We start from the raw sequence: 21,488 nt of genomic DNA, 5'->3' as shown, positions 1-21,488 counted from the left end.
GGGGGGGGGGGCGATGGTGGTTGGCACACTGTGCCACCAACGATTTAATACAATAGAGGGAGGGAGGGGGGACGATGGTGGTTGGCACACTGTGCCACCAACGATATTCAAACTGGGGAGGGGGGGGGTCTGCCCCCTGCTGCCTGGCAGCCCTGATCTCCTACAGGGGAATATGATAGTACAATTAACCCCTTTAGGTGCCGCACCTAAAGGGGTTAATTGTGCTATCATATCCCCCAGTAAGAGATCGGGTGCTGCCAGGCAGCAGGGGGCAGTCTTGTACAAAGTTTGTAGTGTATTCTAACCTGAAGCGTCCCCATCACCATGGGAACGCCTCTGTGTTAGAATATACTGTCGGATCTGATTTTCACGATGTAGCTCATATCCGACAGTATATTCTAACATAGAGGCGTTCCCATGGTGATGGGGACGCTTCAAGTTAAAATATACCATCGGATTGGAGAAAACTCCAATCCGATGGTATAACAGAACTCCAGACTTTACATTGAAAGTCAATGGGGACGGATCCGTTTGAAATGGCACCATATTGTGTCAACATCAAACGGATCCGTCCCCATTGACTTGCATTGTAATTCAGGACGGATCCGTTTGGCTCCGCACGGCCAGGCGGACGCCAAAACGACTTTTTTTTCATGTCCGTGGATCCTCCAAAAATCAAGGAAGACCCACGGACGAAAAAACGGTCACGGATCACGGACCCCGTTTTTGCGGGCCGTGAAAAAAAACTGTCGTGTGCATGAGGCCTAAGACTTTTTGATCACTTTTTCTTAATTTTTTATTTTTTTGGGGGGAGGTGAAGCAACCAAAAAAAGTCAAATTGGCCATTTTTACTTTTTTTTTTTTTTCCTGTTTGCCATATGGGAAAAATATTTTGTAATTTTAATAGTAAGGGGTTTTTGCACACGGCGATGCCCATGATGTGTATTTTTTTTATTTACATTTTGGAGAAGGGGGGCGGATTTGAATATATATATAAAGTCCTGGCCAGCGTCGTACATGTACAGAGCTGGTCAGGAACGTCCCTAACACCACTTTAAACTGTTTTCCCTTAGGCTGGGTTCACACCTGAGCGTTTTACAGCGCGTACGATCGCGCTGTAAAACGCCCGACGCCCCAAGAAGTACAGGAGCTTCTTTGGGGCGTCTTGTCGCGCGTTCCCGTACATAGACTTCAGCAGGAACGCGCAACAATAGGTGTTCGCCTGTCTCTGTATGCGCGATTGCAAACGCCCGTACAATCGCGCATACAGAGCGCTCCTTTCAGAACGCTCAGGTCTGAACCCAGAGTTAGTCCTAGCAGCAGCTCTAAGGCCTCATGCACACGACTGATGTTTCATTCTGTGTCCGTTCCGTTTTTCGTGATTTTCTGCGGACCCATTGACATGGGTCCGTTGAAAACTTGGCTAATGCACCGTTTGTCATCTGCGATCAGTGGTTCCAGTCCGTCAAAAAAATATAACCTGTCCTATTTTTTTTCACGGAAAACGGTGCGCAGACCCATTCAAGTCAATGGGACCGTGAAAAAACGCGGAGGCACACAAGATTGTCATCCGTGTCCCCGCGTCCGTTTTTTTCCTCTCATTTGCATGACAAACTTGACTTAGACTTTTTTTTTTTACTTTCCTTCATGTCTGGTGATCCTCCAAAAATAAAGGAAGACACACGGAAACGGATCACGGAACAACGAAACCCCATTTTGCGGAACGGAACACAACAACGGTCGTGTGCATGAGACCTTATTCACACATCAGTGTTCCGTCAGTTTTTTCCCTCGGTGATTGTGAGTCTAAGTTGGGTTCAGGTCTAAACACCAAACAGGACACATTCCCTCGTCTCCGCGCAGCCTCCGGTCCTGGCTTTGGCTGACACTGACTGACGGTTGCTAGGAGATGTTTGTAAACCTTCCGTTTTTTTTATCACGCCCGTGAAAAATGCATTGCACCCGCGCAGGGAAAAAACGGACTGAACTTGTTTTGTAAACTGGTACAAGTTTCACTGAACGCACCCGGGGCCAATCCATCACGTAAGGCACCTTTCACACGTGCGAGAATTCCGTGCGGGTGCAATGTGTTATGCGAACGCATTGCACCCGCACGGAATCCGGACCCATTCATTTAAATGGGGCTGTGCACACGAGCGGTGGTTTTCACTCATCACTTTTACGTTGCGTGAAAATCGCAGCATGTTCTATATTTAGCGATTTTCAAGCAACGCTGGCCCCATAGAAGTGGATGGGGCTGCGTGAAAATCGCATCCGCAAGCAAGTGCGGATGCGATGCGATTTTCACAGATGGTTGCTAAGAGATGTTGCTCGTAAACATTCAGTTTTTTTTATCACGTAAAATGCATTGCACCCGCGCGATAAAAACGGAACAACTGAAAGCGATCACGCAGTCTTCACTGAACGCATCCGGACATAATACGGACTCGCTCGTCTGCAACTTGCTGTTTTTGGTGCGGAGACAGAAATCCGCCCCAGTCTACAGCATGTTCTATATTCTGCGATTTTCACCATAGAAGTCAATGGGGCTTCAGTGAAAAAAAAACATCGTATCCGGATGCGATGCGGTTTTCACTGATGGTTGCTAGGAGATGTTGTCTGTAAACCTTCCGTTTTTTATCACGCGTGTGAAAAACGCATCAAAACGCATTGCACCCGCGCGGCAAAAACTGAACGTCACGCTCGTGTGAAAGGGGCCTTAGGTTCCTGTCTGCAGAAGACACCTTGACGTTGGGCCTGACGGTAAAAGTCTTCGATAAGCGGCGCCCCCAGGGTGAGAGCTGCTCGTGCCCCAATATATGTCACGGATAGACCGCAGTACCTCAGGACTCCACCAGGTGGCAGAGCGGAGCCCGATCCCTGGCTGCCCCTCCCAGAGAGAATAAGTCACCAGGAAATCCCCTCAACACAAGGATCTGAAGCAGCAGGAGAGGGTGAGTCATATGTACAGGGGTCTAGCAGCATGATGGGGGGAGTAGTGCTTCTGTCAAATGATTTAGTCCTAGGAGTAGGTGCAGCAGTCAGTATCACACCTCCTAGGATTAGATACAGCGGCTTCCTATAGGCAGGTCTGGTGGGGGAGGGGCTGCACCTGTTCTATATACAGGCGACCTGGCGTCTCCAGGTGACACAGGGGAAGACGTTTTCCAGGTAAGGACGCGATCTCGTCGGTGTGACCGGCGATAGAATACGCTAGACGTTGCTGATTGTGAGGGGTCCACGTGCTGCGCAAACGTCCTCTGTAGTGTTGAGCGAACTTGTGTTTAAAGTTCGGATTATCGAAGAATCGCGTTATGGATTCTAAATTCCGTTATGGTCCGTGGTAGCGGAATCCATAACGCGATTCTTCCATAACCCGAACTTTAAACACAAGTCCTGCAGCAAATACCACATGAATCACTTGCGATTTTTATTTTATTTATTTTTTAAAAAATTTGCTGCGGATTTTTCCCGCACGTGTCCTTACGTAAAACCCGCAACTGCTTCGAAAAACTCAGCAAATGCAAGTTTGTATGTAACGGCACCTCAGCCGCCATGTCTGAACGCAGACGACTTCTCGTGGGTTATATTCTCCTTGGCGCGGAGGGTTGCGCTGGCTCTTGCGGACGGGCACTGCGGGTCCATGTTGTACCCCATTAAGGTGTTCATATATTCGAAGTCATGGCCGCACCCAGTTCTCACCTACCGGCGGAGCCCTGACTGCAATCAAAGGGTTAAATGTTTACAGACAAAACATGCAAATGAACAAAGTGACAGGTAACGGGGGGAGGACCTAGCGCATGACCCGGGGCTTAGCAACTGGCGTGACGTGTAAGCGGGAGCCCGGAGGTAGAGCCGCGCCGGCCGCCATATAGATGTGCGTAATGGACAGACCTGCGTCGCTCTCATAGACTTTGGGTCACATTTATCAAACTCGCCTGTTTTTAGGTGTAAAATTACACTGACATAGCCGTCCGGGGTATTGGTCTCAGTCCGCCCCCTGGTGGTTCTTTATCAGTACGACGGCCGTGCCTCCGCACCGCAAAAAAGTAGCGCATGCACTGCTTTTTTGCGGTGCGGATCGCGGACCCCCTTTCAAGTAAACGGGTTTGCGATCCGCATGCGGCTGCCCACGGTCTGTAGCACGGAGCCCTAAACAGCATTTTTACACCAAAACACAGGAGCGGACACTGTAGTGAATGTGCCCCTTTGTGTATCAATTGCTCATCAATAGCAAGATCTCTGCTTGCTGTCGGTGAATGGTTATGCTCTTCCATCCTGCAGCTGACAGACTTGTTACAATGTGTCAGTGTAGATAAGAGCAGGAGAAGCTGAGGATTCCCAGGCAGTTCTCAGAACATCCATAGGAGTGAAGGAAGCACGCTGGGAGTTGTAGTCTCACGGATCCCCCCTACATTCTACACTGACACATTGTAACAAGGCTGTCACCTGTAGGACACGGTCAGGAATCTGGGTGTAAACCTTGATCTGATTCTCCTCCCGCGGGCATCCGGTTCTTTGTCCGTTCTCCACCTAAACCTGAAATGCGGCAGAACCGGCTCCTCTCGCCCGACGCCTCCGGCTCCACAATCAGCAGCGGGAAAGTCAACTTGGTAATCCCCAGAGTAACGGACAATGGCGCCGCGCCCTGACCAGCCCGCACTGCACAGGGGAGGGGGCGACGTGTTCCCTCTGATGGGCGCAGTAATCGGCCACTCCAGCAGTTGTGAGACTACTACTCTCAGCATGCGTCTTTCACTCCTGGGCAGACTGAACTCCATATATTGTGTAATGTTACTCCGTGGATCGCTACTTCACACAACTGAGTGTTTGTTACAGTGTATCAGCTTAGGAGATTCTCATTGAGCATGCTGTAGCCGCTACTATGGGGCCCGGAGGCGGAAGGGGCCACTGTTCAACCTCAAGCTATATAGGTGCTGGGGCCCCGTCCCGGATTTCCATCCAGTACCAGCACTGATACATTGTGACAACCCCCCAGCTGTGAGCAGGACTGGGTCTGTGCAGGTTTTCGTCCTCCCATGTGACCGGTTAATGCAATCTTCGGGAACCAGCGGCGCTCCGTGTAAAAATCGCCAGTACTTAGGGTCAGTGGACCCCCTTATACGCCCCCCATGTCCAGTTCTGCGCTGGGGGTGTGACCTCACCCATCATACAGCTGTTCCCATTCTCATAAGCCCCCCCCCCCCCCTCCTTGTGACAGCGAAACCCGATCACTTAACACCGTCACTGCCAGGAAGATCATGTGCAATGTTTAACCCCTGGGGCACTTCAGTAGTGATGACTGCGCCTCCCCATACAAAGGGTAGGTGGTGCTGACGGCGCGCCCTGAAGGGGTTAATGACACAAGGAGTGGCTGAATTCCTCCTACTTCCTGGTCCCGTCTGCTGAGTGCAGCACTGGAAGGTAACTGGGCTATACTGGGGTCTTACTGGGATCTTCCCAGGGCGGAGAGGAGGGGGTGAGCACTGAACTTCGGGGGAAGGGGTCCTGTGTAAGATCTGCAGTGCAGGTAGAGTCTTCGTCGGTGCAGCATCCGGCGATCAGTCGGTGCTGGGATGTGATCCGCCATCCGGATGGGATCCCCTTCAGGGGCGAGGCGGTGGATTATATGGGGCATCGGGGATCAGGCTCCAGATTCAGATTATTATTTTTTCCGTATCCTTGATGATGTCATACGTTAAGCCACACCCTTACTGATTATATCCTTGATGATGTCACACATTAAGCCATGCCCCAATATCCTGCCTTTTGGGGGCTCCTATATTGAGACATGGCGGGTTCTCCGTCCCGGTGCAGACGATCACTAGGGGTTAGATCTCCGTAGACGCGGTGTGGCCCCTACGTATAATATACGGTTATAATGGCTCCTCGGGATCGCTGTACCGTGTGTCCTCTCGCCTCCAGGCCTCAGAATGACTGAAGAATCCATCATCCGGATCCCCCCCTATCACTACATCCATGTGCTGGACCAGAACAGCAACATCTCCCGGGTGGAGACCGGACCCAAGACCTACATCCGGCAGGACAATGAGAGGTGAGACGGGCGGGGGGCCCCTGACGAGGGGCGGGTGAAGGCCGGGACCCCAGTGACCACCTCAGTCTCATACATGTGCACATTTAAAGGGCGTCTCCATTCAGGGCCGATCACGCCTTTGCTGCTGTGGGTGGCCCCTCCTGGATCACGTGGTACAGTCGTCTTATAATGGGCGGAGTCAATCCCGTTATATGGGATGCTGATTGTTCTCCCATCATGCTTCAGGGCGGAGCCCGGATTTCATGTTGTCTTTGCGGGGGGAGGCGCTTCCCATTGCGCTCTGTCGCCCCCAATGACACAATGTCGCAATGTTCTGCAGGGTTCTCTTCCACCCGGTCCGCATGGTCATGGTGCCGCCGCGTCACTACTGCGTGATTCTGAACCCGGTTGTGCGGGACGCCGGGCGCGCTGTTCAGTTCGATGACGTAGGACAGGCCAAGCTGCGACATGGAGACCAAGAGATCCGACTGGCCCAGGATCCGTTCCCTCTGTACCCGGGGGAGGAGCTACAGCAGGTAAGTACACGACTGCACCCGCTAAGTGGCCCCTGAAGCCAATCAGAAGTGATCTCCGCTGACGCCATGGAAACCAGACTTCCTGTTTGTAAGGTGCTGGGACAGAGAAGTCATGTGACTCCTTTCAGCTCTGCTGAGTGGCTGAAGGCTCAAGGAGGGGAGGGGCTTATGTGACCAGTTAGGTTCCAGCCCACTAATTGGCGCTGGGGGCCCTTTAATTGTTCAAAAGGCTTCGCCCCCAGTGATGCTGATTGGTGGGGCCGAGTGCTCAGCAACCGCCCAGAGGACTACAACTCCCAGCCGCTCCCCCTTCATTCTAGTGGGGGCCCCAATAGTCACCTTCTCCCAGCGACGTCCCTGCTCCCGTCTTGGATTTAACTCTTTCCTCTCGGGCACAGGGTCTCACCGCGCTGACCGTGGTCCTCGCCAACACCGCCCTGCACCTGAAGGCTCTGCTGGACTTTGAGGATGACAACGAGAAGTTTGTGGCCGGAGACGAGTGGCTCTTCGAAGGTCCAGGTACGAGCCGTGTAAATGTGAGGATCGGTGACTGTGGCCCTTTAATAAGCGGGCCCTCAACTGTGACGTGTCGCCCCCTGTAGGCACCTACATCCCCCGGAAGGAGGTGGAAGTGGTACAGACCATCCAGGCAACGGTGATCCGACACAACCAGGCCATCCGCCTGCGTGCCCGCAAAGAGTGCCAGGACCGGGAGGACCACGCCAGGGTCACCGGTCAGTATGAGGGGTCGGAGGTCAATCTGTGTATGAGGGGTCGGAGGTCTTCTCTTTCATGGCTCCTCCTCACCGTTTCTCACTTCTCTCCGTCTTGCAGGGGAAGAATGGCTGGTCAAGAAGGTTGGTGCCTATCTTCCTGGTGTCTATGAAGAGGTCGTGGACATTGTGGACGCTTTTGTCCTGACAGACAAGGTAAAACACGACATCGCCGACATCTTGCCCCCAGCGGCAGACACTCTGAGCAAGCAGAGCTGCAGTGTAAAGCATGGGCGGGCACTTGGGAGAGGCTTGGAATGGAAAGAAGGCAGATTTCAGATGATCACAGACTTCAATAGACGATGCCTCCTTGTGATGGGAAGCGGACTAGGCAGCTGTATGGGGCTGTATTTCCCGGGGCCCCGGAGCCGTGACGTCCACGCACTTGTTCACTTTTCTCCATGGTTACAGAAGTGTAAAGGTCGTCCTGTTTCTGGTCATGTGACCGGTTTATACCCGGGTGCCCGGCCTCGCCCTCTCAACCTACACAGCAGGAATATGACCTTGTCTAAGTGAAGTAATTGCCCTCATAAAATGAGTGATAAAGGGAGTCCCGGCGGCGGTGTCCGGCACTGCATCGTTACCATAGTCACTGCAGGAAGTGTTTGGGGACACCCTGCCCATAACCCCAACCTGAAGCCTCCAATGACCCCTGGGTTGTCAGTGCAGCTTTGGTGTCTCTGTCCCTCAGAAATGGGTCGGCTTTTATTAAACCACCTGACACTGTGCACTCGCTGTCCTGTTGTTCCATCATGGAGGGTAGGTAGTTATGGTCGTTGGATTCTCTTGTAGAATGCTCTGCACATCCGAGCCACCAAGACGTTCCGAGATGACAAGGGGAACCTGCGGAGAACTGGAGAGGAGTGGCTGGTCACCATGGATGACACGGAGGCTTACATCCCCAACGTGTATGAGGAGGTGGTGGGAGTAGTGGACATCACAACGCTCAACAGCCGTCAGTATTGTGTCATCCTGGACCCTGTGGGAGCGGAAGGAAAACTGCAGCTTGGACAGAAGAAAGTCGTGAAGGTAAGGAGAAGATAATGAACCAGAGCTGTGCCCAAAACACCAATCTCCTCTCTTACTAGATGACTTGGGCTCCATACACGGGCCGCAGATCCGCAAAACATGGAAAGCGGCAATGTGCATTCCGCATTTTGCGGACCGCACATTGCCGGCACTAATAGAATATGCCTGTTCTTGTCCGCAACTGCGGAAAAGAATAGGACCTGTTCTATTTTTTTTGCGGAACGGAAGTGTGGACCCGGAAGTGCGGATTCAGAGGAATGAATGGGTCCACAATTCCGTTCCGCAAAATGCAGAACGAAATTGCGTACGTGTGAATGGAGCCTTAGTCATATCTCTGCTCTCCTGCCAGATGACCTAGCCCAGTCTCTGCTCTCCTGCCAGATGACCTAGCCCAGTCTCTGCTCTCCTGCCAGATGACCTAGCCCAGTCTCTGCTCTCCTGCCAGATGACCTAGCCCAGTCTCTGCTCTCCTACTAGCCGACCTAGCCCAGTCTCTGCTCTCCTGCCAGATGACCTAGCCCAGTCTCTGCTCTCCTGCCAGATGACCTAGCCCAGTCTCTGCTCTCCTGCCAGATGACCTAGCCCAGTCTCTGCTCTCCTGCCAGATGACCTAGCCCAGTCTCTGCTCTCCTGCCAGATGACCTAGCCCAGTCTCTGCTCTCCTGCCAGATGACCTAGCCCAGTCTCTGCTCTCCTGCCAGATGACCTAGCCCAGTCTCTGCTCTCCTGCCAGATGACCTAGCCCAGTCTCTGCTCTCCTGCCAGATGACCTAGCCCAGTCTCTGCTCTCCTGCCAGATGACCTAGCCCAGTCTCTGCTCTCCTGCCAGATGACCTAGCCCAGTCTCTGCTCTCCTGCCAGATGACCTAGCCCAGTCTCTGCTCTCCTGCCAGATGACCTAGCCCAGTCTCTGCTCTCCTGCCAGATGACCTAGCCCAGTCTCTGCTCTCCTGCCAGATGACCTAGCCCAGTCTCTGCTCTCCTGCCAGATGACCTAGCCCAGTCTCTGCTCTCCTGCCAGATGACCTAGCCCAGTCTCTGCTCTCCTGCCAGATGACCTAGCCCAGTCTCTGCTCTCCTGCCAGATGACCTAGCCCAGTCTCTGCTCTCCTGCCAGATGACCTAGCCCAGTCTCTGCTCTCCTGCCAGATGACCTAGCCCAGTCTCTGCTCTCCTGCCAGATGACCTAGCCCAGTCTCTGCTCTCCTGCCAGATGACCTAGCCCAGTCTCTGCTCTCCTGCCAGATGACCTAGCCCAGTCTCTGCTCTCCTGCCAGCCCATCTAGCCCAGTCTCTGCTCTCCTGCCAGCCCATCTAGCCCAGTCTCTGCTCTCCTGCTAGCCCATCTAGCCCAGTCTCTGTTCTCCTGCTAGCCCATCTAGCCCAGTCTCTGCTCTCCTACCAGACGACTTAAGTCTAGTTATCCGCTCTCTGGTCTTATACTGGGGGCACTTGCCAGGTCTCTAGGATCTAAGATAAACTCTATCACCTACCTCTACAGGGGGAGAAGTCCTTCTTCCTGCAGCCTGGAGAGAATCTGGAGTCAGGAATCCAAGACGTCTACATTCTGTCTGAGGAGGAAGGTCTCGTCCTAAGAGCTCTGCAGGTTCTGGAGGAGAAGGATGAGGTTGGTATGAAATGTGGAGATCAATGCGGACTCCTTTTCCTCATCACTCCCATCATTCTCTTTCCTGTATCTTCCACCAGGACGGGAATGAAGTGGAGCGTAAACCTGGAGACCGGTGGATGATTCGGGGACCCCTAGAGTATGTCCCCCCAGTAGAGGTAGAAGTGGTGGTGAGGAGACAGTCTATCCCTCTGGATGAAAATGAAGGAATATACGTGCGAGACATCAAAACTGGAAAGGTTAGTACGACCACCATTTTCCATGTTTGTTTTCATAATCTGGAGGTCTCCTCACCGGTAAGATGCGGGGACGGCCACACTCCACTTGTAGTCTCATCATTCAACATTGTGGCCAGGAATAGAACATGGACGGCTCTATGTGAAATCCAAGATGACCCGTACCGTGATCACGACAGCTGGCATGGTGGTCATCATGTTAACCATTTCCTCACATACACAATGACCGGATGAGAACCCCCTACCCATTTTATATAGAGGTGATAGTCCATGTGGGGCTCCAGGGTGTTTCATGGATCTTGAGGCTGTATGTAGTAAAGCCTTTGTAGATGTGCCTCAGGCTATGCACTAAAGATGTCTCCACCTGCATTCACGGCTCTGTTGCCTCCACCAGGTGCGGTCGGTCGTTGGGCACACCTACATGTTAACGCATGACGAGGAGCTGTGGGAGAAGGAGCTTCCTCCCAATGTTGAGGCCCTCCTTGCCTCTGGGAAAGACCCCGTTGCGGACAGATCGACTCGTGGGGCCAAACCACAAGAGCAGCAGCCAAGAGACAAGACCAAGGCTGTCACCTACCGAGTGCCGCATAACGCTGCCGTCCAAGTGTATGACTACCGGGAGAAGAAGGCCAGGTGAGCCATCTGACTCCTCACCAGACCAGGTGAAACCAGTTCGGAATGGAAAAGGAAACCATAGTCTCTGTAACCAGTGGGTTGGAGTTTACACATTGCTTGTGACATGCTGCGTGCTACCGTTGAGAGCGCAGTCTGCTGCCTCTCCTGGGCCTTACACTGTCACCTGTATCTCCAGCCTCCTGCTCACTGGACGAAGGTTTGAGGATGATGGGAGTGATAGCCTGTGTCTGCTGGGTTTGTATTTACTTTCACAGAGTACCACTATAGTATAAAACTTAACCTTTATTATACTATTATATTAAAATAACCCCACATATTGAACAAAACAAAAAATAATGCATCTGGTCGGGACTCGATGGTCGTCAGTCTTCCATGATATAGGAAGGGGCAATTTCATAGGCAGGGTGGTGGTCTTAACTTGGGGCTCTCTCCCTACTAATCACCCTAAACTTGGGTCCCTGCCTACAAAACGGAATGGCCGACCCGATAAGGGGACGATCCCGTATTCAGGAACCTTCTATAGACTCTAGGATGGCCCTGTTGGGGTGGCTTAATCTAGATACACAAAAAAAAATTATAAATGCGGAATGTATCAAGGATATATTTGCTCATATTTGATGATGGAATTCATATCCCCACATTGAAGACCATTATGAACAAAGCAACCGTCCAAACAGACGCCAAGTACCTTTCAACTGTATAGTATGTTACTAATATTCTAAAAGGGTACCTCGATACCAACCCCTATATGTAAGGTCCCTTTATCCCAAGCCCAACGCGTTTTGCCCGGTATGATAACTCGGGCCCATCAGGGGACACTCAACACGTGTCCTATTCGGCATCAGACAGGTATAAAGTAGAGAAGTCGAACCTTACATGGTAACAATATACCGATAATTAGTAACTTATTCAGCCGCCAAGTAATGATCAAACTTGAAGTATAGACCAAAGATGTAGTTTGGCTTGCGGCCCCTCAACGCCTTATACCAACACTTAAGATACAAAGTTGCAACATCAATCCAGTGCATTCCGCGCATCACATCAGTTCAATTGCGCGTGTCAACACTTCAGATACACCGCGTGACGTCCGTATATTGCATTAATAATCATATATTGCCCGGAATTCTACCCAAGAAGGTCCGATCACCAGTGAGTGAGGTTACTCCCCTCTTAGTAGATGCGGGCCGCTGATCCACTCATCTGTATCTAATCTGTGGAGGTAAAGACTTTTGGGTTTGTATTTAACTGTCTGGCGGTGTCTCGCAGGGTGGTCTTTGGTCCCGAGTTGGTGATCCTGGGGCCTGATGAGCAGTTCACGGTTCTCAGCCTCTCTGGAGGAACCCCCAAACGCTCCAACGTCATCAAGGCTATCTGCCTCCTCCTGGGGCCCGACTTCTGCACCGACCTCATCAACATAGAGACGGCGGATCACGCCCGGCTCCAGATTCAGCTGTCCTACAACTGGTGAGACGGGGGTCACAGGTCATGGTCTCGGGGTAGGGGGTTGGTATTTAGGCAATTCCTTTATATCCGTGTAGCTTTATTTAGTTCAGCGACTATTTCCCAGTTTCTGTTCGGATTTTCTCATCGGCAAAAGATTTGGGTAATTTTTTTTTTTTTTTTACTTCTCATTTTATTAGTCCGAGGTCTGAGATAAAGAAACTTCTTAAAGGAAATGTCGCCAAAACCAGATAGTAACGCACATCCTTTTTTTTCTAATCTGTTTTTATTTTCTGATTGTAGATTTTTATTTTATTTCCTGAATGTTGTTATGGGGGCGGCCATCTTCACCGCCGCTCGCCCTCTGCTGGTTGGGGGTCATAGCTTGTGACATGTTTTCCATCCCCCCTCAGGCATTTTGAGGTCACGGATAAGAACAATCCGTTGGAGGCGTCGAAGATTTTCAGTGTCCCAGATTTCGTGGGCGACGCCTGTAAAGCCATAGCCTCCCGGATCAGAGGAGCCGTGGCCTCCGTGCAGTTTGATGACTTCCATAAGGTGAGTGGGTGGGGGATGGGTTCATTCTTATAGAAGACCCAAGGCCCCAAAGGTTGACATTTCTAGGGGCCCAATTCCATGATTGTTGGAAATTATATAGAGGAGGAACTTTACCGCCACCATAACGGACCCTGTAGCAATTTCTGAGCCTGTGTCGCCCTTCTCACGCCCAGAACTCCAACCGCATCATCTGCTCGGCCGTGTTTGGATTTGACGACTCGGTGAAGATCCGAAGCTCCTTCAAGTTCACGCAGAATAACCTGTTCATCACCAGCGTGGACATCCAGTCCGTGGAGCCCGTGGACCAGCGCACCCGCGATGCCCTACAGAAGAGCGTCCAGCTCGCCATCGAGATCACCACCAACTCCCAGGAGGCGACAGCCAGGTGACTCTTGTGCATAAATTCCTCATCAATTGCCGCCCCATTCATTTCTATGGGAATTCCAGAGACTGCCCAAGCGCTGTACTCTCCTATCTCCGGAACTCCAATAGAAATGAATGGGGCGGCCACCCGCATGCAAGACCGGCCATTCAGTTCATTTGAGGGGAGCTGCAGGGGGTACAGGACCCCACGATCTAATAGTTATCCCCTATACTGTGGATAAGGGATAACTTTTAACTACCAAAATACCCCTTTAACTGATAACATGTTTTACAGCAGGCACAACTAGAGGGAACCTACTGATTTATCACTGAGATCAATGGGAGGTGTATAATCTGTATGTAGTGAGCTCCCTCTAGTGGTGGCTGTATAATCTGTATGTAGTGAGCTCCCTCTAGTGGTGGCTGTATAATCTGTATGTAGTGAGCTCCCTCTAGTGGTGGCTGTATAATCTGTATGTAGTGAGCTCCCCCTAGTGGTGACTGTATAATCTGTATGTAGTGAGCTCCCTCTAGTGGTGGTGGCTGTATAATCTGTATGTAGTGAGCTCCCTATAGTGGTGGTGGCTGTATAATCTGTATGTAGTGAGCTCCCTCTAGTGGTGGTGGCTGTATAATCTGTATGTAGTGAGCTCCCTCTAGTGGTGGCTGTATAATCTGTATGTAGTGAGCTCCCTCTAGTGGTGGTGGCTGTATAATCTGTATGTAGTGAGCTCCCTCTAGTGGTGGTGGCTGTATAATCTGTATGTAGTGAGCTCCCTCTAGTGGTGGTGGCTGTATAATCTGTATGTAGTGAGCTCCCTCTAGTGGTGGCTGTATAATCTGTATGTAGTGAGCTCCCTATAGTGGTGGCTGTATAATCTGTATGTAGTGAGCTCCCTCTAGTGGTGGTGGCTGTATAATCTGTATGTAGTGAGCTCCCTCTAGTGGTGACTGTATAATCTGTATGTAGTGAGCTCCCTCTAGTGGTGGTGGCTGTATAATCTGTATGTAGTGAGCTCCCTATAGTGGTGGTGGCTGTATAATCTGTATGTAGTGAGCTCCCTCTAGTGGTGGTGGCTGTATAATCTGTATGTAGTGAGCTCCCTCTAGTGGTGGCTGTATAATCTGTATGTAGTGAGCTCCCTATAGTGGTGGCTGTATAATCTGTATGTAGTGAGCTCCCTATAGTGGTGGTGGCTGTATAATCTGTATGTAGTGAGCTCCCTATAGTGGTGGTGGCTGTATAATCTGTATGTAGTGAGCTCCCTCTAGTGGTGGTGGCTGTATAATCTGTATGTAGTGAGCTCCCTCTAGTGGTGGCTGTATAATCTGTATGTACTGAGCTCCCTCTAGTGGTGGCTGTATAATCTGTATGTAGTGAGCTCCCTCTAGTGGTGGTGGCTGTATAATCTGTATGTAGTGAGCTCCCTCTAGTGGTGGTGGCTGCTGTACAATCTGTATGTAGTGAGCGCCCTCTAGTGGTGGATGTGTGTGTGTGTGTGTGTGTGTGTGTGTGTGTGTGTATATATAATATTCTTTATCCAGTCAGCAGGAAAAAACCTGAACAGTCACAAAAGAGGTATATGACTTCCTGCAGCATTTTTTTTATTTTTCCACTTCTTTTTTATTTATTTTTTTAACCCTCCTTTTGCTGTTGTACTGCAGACATGAAGCTGAAAGACTGGAACAAGAGGCAAAGGGGCGACTGGAGAGACAGCGCATCACTGACCAGGCGGAGGCGGAGAAAGCGCGCAAGGAGCTGCTGGAGCTGGAAGCGCTGAGGTATGAGACGGGGTCCTCTGTGTATAGGATGATCTTTAGTGAAAAGGAAGTGCATGAATAGCAGCCCCCTGATGCGCAGCAGATCTGTCAGTCCAGCAGATGGCAGCACTTGTCATGTCTGTGTAACTGCTGCCATGTGACGTAAATCTGCGCATTCAGGGATTGCTGTTTATGCAGTTGTCTGGAATATAACTGCAGAAAATGAACGTACACCACGAGGTAGATGGTGGGGGGGGGGGGGGGGGGGTGTCTCACCCCGTCAGATAGTGGGGTCCTGTGCACTCACCCCCTCAGGGAGTTACAGCCAAGCCCAGGCCCCTCCTCCCAGTGTCTATATGTCTGTGGTCAGAATACCCTTTTATTAACCCCGTATTCTCCATCATCAGCACGGGCGTAGAGAGTACTGGAGCCGCCAAGGCCGAGGCGCAGTCCAAAGCGGAGGCCGCTAAGATCGAAGGCGAGGGAGCCGTGCTGCAAGCCAAACTACGAGCAGAGGCCTTGGCCATTGAAACGGTGAGTGGGGCGAGGTGAGCGCTGCCAGGCGGGTGTGTGCCGGGTGGTTGTCTCCTGACCATTCCCCTGTCGTACTGCGCAGGAGGCGGAGCTGCAGCGGCTGCGCCAGGCCCGGAGCGAGGAGCTGAAGTATCTGCAGGAGAAGAATAAGCTGGAGATCGAGAAGGAGCAGGAGCTGGCCGACATCGGCGTCAAGAAATTCCGAGGAATGACAGAGGCGATCGGTGCGGGCACCCTGAGGGACATAGCGCTGGCCGGGCCGGAGCTGCAGGTAGGTGGCCCCATCCTCGCCCCATGCTGTGCCCGCATCCACTCTGCGGGGTTTAACGTTTAACCCTTTGTTCTCTCAGGTGAAGCTCCTGCAGGGTCTGGGGATCCAGTCCACGCTGATCACAGATGGTTCCACTCCCATCAACCTCTTCAGCACCGCAACCGGACTCCTTGGCCTGCCCGGCATCGGACCCCTACAGAAGGACGGCGGGAAGTGAAGGGACCCCAAGTCTGTCCGGACCCCTGTGCATGTTATGACGAGGCTCTGCTGGTCTGGGCTCTCCAGCACTGCTCTGTCCTGTCCTACAGCTCTGTAGGCGGGTGCTCTCCTGCACTGCTCTGTAGGCGGTTGCTCTCCAGCACTGCTCTGTCCCGTCCCATTGCTCTGTAGGCGGTTGCTCTCCTGCACTGCTCTGTAGGCGGTTGCTCTCCTGCACTGCTCTGTAGGCGGTTGCTCTCCTGCACTGCTCTGTAGGCGGTTGCTCTCCTGCACTGCTCTGTAGGCGGTTGCTCTCCTGCACTGCTCTGTAGGCGGTTGCTCTCCTGCACTGCTCTGTAGGCGGTTTCTCTCCTGCACTGCTCTGTAGGCGGGTGCTCTCCTGCACTGCTCTGTAGGCGGTTGCTCTCCAGCACTGCTCTGTCCTGTCCCACTGCTCTGTAGGCGGTTGCTCTCCTGCACTGCTCTGTAGGCGGTTGCTCTCCTGCACTGCTCTGTAGGCGGTTGCTCTCCTGCACTGCTCTGTAGGCGGTTGCTCTCCTGCACTGCTCTGTAGGCGGTTGCTCTCCTGCACTGCTCTGTAGGCGGTTGCTCTCCTGCACTGCTCTGTAGGCGGTTGCTCTCCTGCACTGCTCTGTAGGCGGTTGCTCTCCTGCACAGCTCTGTAGGCGGTTGCTCTCCTGCACAGCTCTGTAGGCGGTTGCTCTCCTGCACAGCTCTGTAGGCGGTTGCTCTCCTGCACAGCTCTGTAGGCGGTTGCTCTCCTGCACAGCTCTGTAGGCGGTTGCTCTCCTGCACAGCTCTGTAGGCGGTTGCTCTCCTGCAGTGTCTTGTACTATTGCTACCTCTACTGTTCACCATGGGAGTTGTAGTGCTTTATTATCGGTTTCTTGTGCCTTGAGCCTCCAGAGGGCAGAACTCGCCAATAAATCCACTCTTGTACAATCCTGTGTGCGTCCTCTTGTGTGTGGGGGAGGGGTGCGCTGACAGCAGTGGAGGCCGCCGTCTGGACACCATATAACCAGGGGCTGAAAACCCGTCCTGACCTAGTACTTCCTGCAGCTGAGGGTTCGTCACAAATAGAACTTGTCCTATGTTTTTTGCGGGTCGGTGATACGGATGTACGGTAGCGGACAGCGCACGGTGTGTATGAGCCTTAGACGACACTCTGAGCTACCGGCCCTTTACATTTTGCCTTGTTGTATTATCAAGGAATGTAAGGACAGGAGTGGTGAAAAAACTCCAGCCCTTCTGTATGATGTCACAGAAGAAACTGTGATGTCATGAAGATGGGCGGAGCAACGGGAAAGGAAGATGGCAGCTTGTGTTGCCCTCTGCCTGTTTTTCAGATTTGTTGCAGTGAGTGCAGGTAAGTCATTTCAGATGATGATGGAGAAAACAAAGGGTTAATTATATATATATATATATATATATATATATATATATATATATATTACAGACAAAAAGTTTGGACGCACCTTCTCATTCAAAGAGTTTTCTTTATTTTCATGACTATGACAATTGTAGATTCGCACTGAAGGCATCAAAACTATGAATTACCACATGTGGAATTATATACATAACAAAAAAGTGTGAAACAACTGAAAATATGTCATATTCTAGGTTCTTCAAAGTAGCCACCTTTTGCTTTGATTACTGCTTTGCACACTCTTGGCATTCTGTTGATGAGCTTCAATAGGTAGTCACCTGAAATGGTCTTCCAACAGTCTTGAAGGAGTTCCCAGAGATGCTTAGCACTTGTTGGCCCTTTTGCCTTCACTCTGCGGTCCAGCTCACCCCAAACCATCTTGATTGGGTTGAGGTCCGGTGACTGTGGAGGCCGGGGTCATCTGGCGCAGCACCCCATCACTCTCCTTCATGGTCAAATAGCCCTTACACAGCCTGGTGGTGTGTTTGGGGTCATTGTCCTGTTGAAAAAAAAATGATGGTCCAACTAAACGCAAACCGGATGGAATAGCATGCCGCTGCAAGATGCTGTGGTAGTCATGCTGGTTCAGTATGCCTTCAATTTTGAATAAATCCCCAACAGTGTCACCAGCAAAGCACCCCCCCACCATCACACCTCCTCCTCCATGCTTCATGGTGGGAACCAGGCATGTAGACTCCATCCGTTCACCTTTTCTGCGTCGCACAAAGACACGGTGGTTGGAACCAAAGATCTCAAGTTTGGACTCATCAGACCAAAGCACAGATTTCCACTGGTCTAATGTCCATTCCTTGTGTTCTTTAGCCCAAACAAGTCTCTTCTGCTTGTTGCCTGTCCTTAGCAGAGGTTTCCTAGCAGATCTTCTACCATGAAGACCTGATTCACACAGTCTCCTCTTAACAGTTGTTCTACAGATGTGTCTGCTGCTAGAACTCTGTGTGGCATTGACCTGGTCTCTAATCTGAGCTGCTGTTAACCTGCGATTTCTGAGGCTGGTGACTCGGGTGAACTTCTCCTCCGCAGCAGAGGTGACTCTTGGTCTTCCTTTCCTGGGGCGGTCCGCATGTGAGCCAGTTTCTTTGTAGCGCTTGATGGTTTTTGTGACTGCACTTGGGGACACTTTCAAAGTTTTCCCAATTTTTCGGACTGACTGACCTTCATTTCTTAAAGTAATGATGGCCACTCGTTTTTCTTTTCTTAGCTGCTTTTTTCTTGCCATAATACAAATTCTAACAGTCTATTCAGTCGGACTATCAGCTGTGTGTCCACCTGACTTCTCCACAACGCAACTGATGGCCCCAACCCCATTTATAAGGGAAGAAATCCCACTTATTACACCTGACAGGGCACACCTGTGAAGTGAAGACCATTTCAGGTGACTACCTCTTGAAGCTCATCAAGAGAATGCCAAGAGTGTGCAAAGCAGTAATCAAAGCACAAGGTGGCTACTGTGAAGAACCTAGAATATGACATATTTTCAGTAGTTTCACACTTTTTTGTTATGTATATAATTCCACATGTGATAATTCATAGTTTTGATGCCTTCAGTGCGAACCTACAATTTTCATAGTCATCAAAATAAAGAAAACTCTTTGAATGAGAAGGTGCGTCCAAACTTTTGGTCTGTACTGTATATTTATATATATATATATATATGTATGTCCCCCATCTTTACGAGCCCCGTCCCGTTTAAGTAATGTCTCCTTGACAACTATTTTCCCATTCCAGCAGAGTTGTCAGACTCCACCTCTGTGTGCTACTTCCCTATCTCCACAAAGGTGTCAGTTGTCAGGGGCACACAGTCATGTGACATCTAAGCTCCGCCCAGATTAGGGAGAACGGTGCCTGACAGCGATGCATCATGGGAGGTGGGGGGCAGGTTGTATTGTGACTATGAATGCTGCTCCTTCTTCTCACAGTCTCCAGTGACTCCTCCCCCAGCGCCGCCATGTTTTTCGATTACGCCGATGATGACAGAAACAAGAGCGCTGCAGTATCGGAAATTATCGGAGAACCCCCTGTAACTGACACAAGTGGTAAAATCCCGTAATATGGTCGAGAATGTGAAGGGTTAATTCAGAGGGGAAAATACTTATCGTCTGGGAGCGCACTACAATGGCCGCCATTGCAGCCAGCCATATTGTCACCCAGTTTGCCCGGACAGATGTAGAAATATGTTTAAAAGCAGAATTGTCTTTGTTGTCCATAGCAACCAATCAGGGCGCAGCTTTTATTTTTCATAAGGTGAATACAAAATGAAAGCTGCGCGATGATTGGTTGCTATGGACAACAAGGACAGTTTTTTCCTTTTAGGACGTTTCATAAATCTCCTCAGAGAAAGCTGTGTGACTACTCCTGGTGGAGCTGTGATGGCAGCCATCTTGACTAGCTGTCCCACAAACACAGACTGTCCTTGTCACCCACAGCAACCAATCACAGAGCAGCTTTCATTGCACACACAGCTCTTTAAAAATGAAAGCTGCTCTGTGATTGGTTGCTCTGGGCAGTGTTACTTTTATACAGTTTGAGACATGATGGGGGTAGTTGTTGCAGGTGTTAGCTCCGTGTCCTCTGTCCTCCAGTGAAGGCGGTTCACGTCCTGAGGATGATCCTGCTCTGCTCGCTGCTCACACTCCTCGCCTTCATCTCGTATCACGTCTTCTGCAGGGTGTGAGTATCTCGGGAGACGTCTCCTCCAGGATTGGTCCAGACCCATCGGCTGACGCTAAATCTACGTGTCACACGCACATTGTGCTGTCCGATTTTTTTCAGGACCCATTGAAAATGAATGGGTACGCAACTGGTCGAGATCTGTTCCGCAAAAAACGGAACAGATCAGGAAAGAAACAACGGACGTGTGAATGGACCCTAACATTGAGAAACCGTACTCTGCTTCTCCCGTACCAACATATGCTCCAATCACATCCAAAGCTGCGATCACAGTTCTACTGCTTTACTGTTCGCCCTCAGGCTGTGGCACCAGGATGTGACTGGAGTATGAGACTTGATGTAAAGGCAGAATGGTGACTGCAGCTCTGAATGTGACTGGAGTATGAGACTTGATGTAAAGGCAGAATGGTGACTGCAGCTCTGAATGTGACTGGAGTATGAGACTTGATGTAAAGGCAGAATGGTGACTGCAGCTCTGAATGTGACTGGAGTATGAGACTTGATGTAAAGGCAGAATGGTGACTGTAGCTCTGAATGTGACTGGAGTATAAGACTTGATGTAAAGGCAGAATGGTGATTGCAGCTTTGGATGTGACTGGAGTATAAGAATGGTCATTGCAGCTTTGGATGCGACTAGAATATAAGACTTGATTTAAGGGCAGAATGGTGATTGCAGCTTTGGATGTACCTGGAGCATGATATGATGCGTAAGGAAAATTATGAATGCAGCTCTGGATGTGACTGGAGTAAAACATATAACCTAAAGCAGGCATGTCCAAACTGCAGCCCTCCAGCTGTTGCAAAACTACCACTCCCAGCATGCCTGGATAGCTTACAGCTATTAGGGCATGCTGGGAGTTGTAGTTTTGCAACAGCTGGAGGGCCGCAGTTTGGACATGCCTAACCTAAAGCTTTCAACACAGATAATAACCACATAGGCTGGGAGGGTGCAATGCTTCATATCTAGGCATAACAGCAGAATTGTAAATGCAGCTCTGGATGTGATCGGAGCACAAGATGAAGGCTGTCTTTTTGTCACGATTCTCTGCTTCCACAGATATTGCGCCTACGGAGTATGAGGATGGCGCAGGTCACCGTTCACCTCAAGCTTCACTCAGTCCAAGGGTTTGGTTCCTGTGCAGGGTGTTAGGCGCCGCTTATCTCTATTAAAGTCTTACCAAACCAAAGTCCCTTCCCTGTAGTGCATTATCACAGGCGAGCCTGTCGGCCGAGCACGCCCTCTGGTGGTGTGGAGGAACTGAGCGTGGTCTGTGCAAAACCCTCGGCTCCTGCCAATCCCTTACAGGTCAGAGGTCGCTCCTCCCATCATGCACCTGTCCCCCCCCCCCCAGGCAGT

At 50.9% G+C, this 21,488-nt stretch overlaps 1 protein-coding gene across 4 annotated transcripts; it reads left to right on the top strand.

Moving 5' to 3' along the window:
* The first annotated feature begins 2,871 nt into the window (after nucleotides 1-2,871).
* On the top strand, nucleotides 2,872-16,961 carry LOC122945272 (major vault protein). Of its 4 annotated transcripts, none has more exons than XM_044304299.1 (17): nucleotides 2,872-2,954; nucleotides 5,926-6,055; nucleotides 6,375-6,570; nucleotides 6,969-7,089; nucleotides 7,173-7,304; nucleotides 7,405-7,499; nucleotides 8,136-8,372; nucleotides 9,874-9,999; nucleotides 10,080-10,238; nucleotides 10,630-10,868; nucleotides 12,138-12,335; nucleotides 12,725-12,869; nucleotides 13,043-13,254; nucleotides 14,898-15,014; nucleotides 15,401-15,527; nucleotides 15,610-15,798; nucleotides 15,878-16,961. In XM_044304299.1, the coding sequence occupies exons 2-17, from the start codon at nucleotides 5,934-5,936 to the stop codon at nucleotides 16,013-16,015; spliced, it is 2,553 nt and encodes an 850-aa protein (XP_044160234.1). In that variant the 5' UTR covers nucleotides 2,872-2,954; nucleotides 5,926-5,933; the 3' UTR covers nucleotides 16,016-16,961. The 4 variants fall into 4 exon arrangements, with proteins under 4 accessions (XP_044160234.1, XP_044160232.1, XP_044160231.1 ...); XM_044304297.1 differs by lacking the exon at nucleotides 2,872-2,954 and adding an exon at nucleotides 3,018-3,171; XM_044304296.1 differs by lacking the exon at nucleotides 2,872-2,954 and adding an exon at nucleotides 5,278-5,424.
* Nucleotides 16,962-21,488: the final 4,527 nt, after the last annotated feature.

The sequence above is a fragment of the Bufo gargarizans genome, chromosome 8 (assembly GCF_014858855.1).
Source record: "Bufo gargarizans isolate SCDJY-AF-19 chromosome 8, ASM1485885v1, whole genome shotgun sequence".
In the NCBI taxonomy this organism is placed as follows: domain Eukaryota; kingdom Metazoa; phylum Chordata; class Amphibia; order Anura; family Bufonidae; genus Bufo; species Bufo gargarizans.
Note: the sequence above shows the minus strand (reverse complement) of the source record. Positions and strands in the feature narration are given on the sequence as shown.

Coding starts and splice junctions, on each gene's coding strand:
- LOC122945272 (XM_044304299.1), top strand. CDS start 5,934: ATGACTGAAGAATCCATCATCCGGATCCCCCCCTATCACTACATCCAT. Junction 15,015..15,400: donor CTGGAGCTGGAAGCGCTGAG/GTATGAGACGGG, acceptor CTCCATCATCAG/CACGGGCGTAGAGAGTACTG. Junction 15,799..15,877: donor TGGCCGGGCCGGAGCTGCAG/GTAGGTGGCCCC, acceptor TTGTTCTCTCAG/GTGAAGCTCCTGCAGGGTCT.